Genomic DNA, 1,026 nt, shown 5'->3' on the forward strand with positions numbered 1-1,026 from the left:
TTTAATTATAACTATTGTGGGGTGTTAATCCATCACAGGTCATCCTGAAATGAGATGGTCCACTGTTTCGTCAAATGTGTTGCAGAATCTGCATTGAGGATCAGACCGTTTTGAAGAATGTTAACCTGGTAGTCTCTGGTAAGCAAGCTTTGGATTTTGCGTTCCCAATACGAAACCTTCAGTCTCTGCAGTCAGTCCTGAACTCCTCAACCACCAATGGGTTGTTGCATGGTCCTACATCAGCATTTCGACTTTGAAGAACATACTGTCCACACGGGGGCTTCTAGATCCACGGCTTTTCAATTTTTTCTGCCCGTTCTTTATAGCAGTCTGCTTCATCTGTTTTTGCTTGTTCGGTGGCAGTGGTTTCACGTTCTTCAGCTAATTCAGGATTAATGTTAAGTTCCGTTGCGAATTTGCAAGCTTCCTTGACAATAGAATGAGACTTTTTTGCTGGTTTCATGTTTGCACCTAAGCTGCGGGCACCCGGTCCTCAATATTAGATAAGTACCTGTTCATTGTTATTGTGGTGGTCTTATAGCACAGTTCCACCTACATTGTTCCTCTTCCCCCATTACTTCGAGGTAGGTACAGACGACGACCAGCGTCTGCTTATGGGTGGCGCACGTTCTTAGACGTTAGTATTTATTTATTTATTTTTATTTATTTATTTATAGATATTCGGCTACTGGAATTCCCGATGAGACTGTTATCTTTACAAGCAAAAAACTGCCAGGTATGTAGACAACCCTACAAAAACCCAAAATATAGTTAATAGGGTGGGGCCAACCAATCTACCATGAAGGTGTCTTGTAGTCTTGTACTTCACATTTGTTTACTGTTGTTGTTGTTGTTGTTGTTGTTAGTGGAGGGTAAGGCGGTAAGCTGGTAGAACTGTTAGCACGCCGGTCAAAGTACTCGACAACGTTTTGTCTGTATTTCCTTTCTGGGTTCAAATTCTGCCAAGGTTGGCTTTGCATTTCATCGTTCCAGGGTCGATAAAATAAATACCAGTTTAACACTTGG

At 41.8% G+C, this 1,026-nt stretch overlaps 1 protein-coding gene across 4 annotated transcripts in view; it reads left to right on the forward strand.

The window, feature by feature from the left end:
* LOC106881636 (uncharacterized) overlaps positions 1 to 1,026 on the forward strand; it is a 10,571-nt gene that overhangs the window by 3,347 nt on the left and 6,198 nt on the right. For 2 of the 4 annotated variants that reach the window (XM_052978047.1, XM_052978048.1), the window contains exons 1-2: positions 36 to 138; positions 678 to 736. In XM_052978047.1, coding sequence (XP_052834007.1) covers positions 75 to 138; positions 678 to 736 — 123 coding nt within the window. In that variant the 5' untranslated portion in view covers positions 36 to 74. Of the gene's footprint in view, positions 1 to 35; positions 139 to 677; positions 737 to 1,026 lie in introns of those variants that run through there. The other 2 variants (XM_014932099.2, XM_014932098.2) reach the window with 1 other exon arrangement.

The sequence above is a fragment of the Octopus bimaculoides genome, chromosome 30, assembly GCF_001194135.2.
Source record: "Octopus bimaculoides isolate UCB-OBI-ISO-001 chromosome 30, ASM119413v2, whole genome shotgun sequence".
Classification (NCBI taxonomy): domain Eukaryota; kingdom Metazoa; phylum Mollusca; class Cephalopoda; order Octopoda; family Octopodidae; genus Octopus; species Octopus bimaculoides.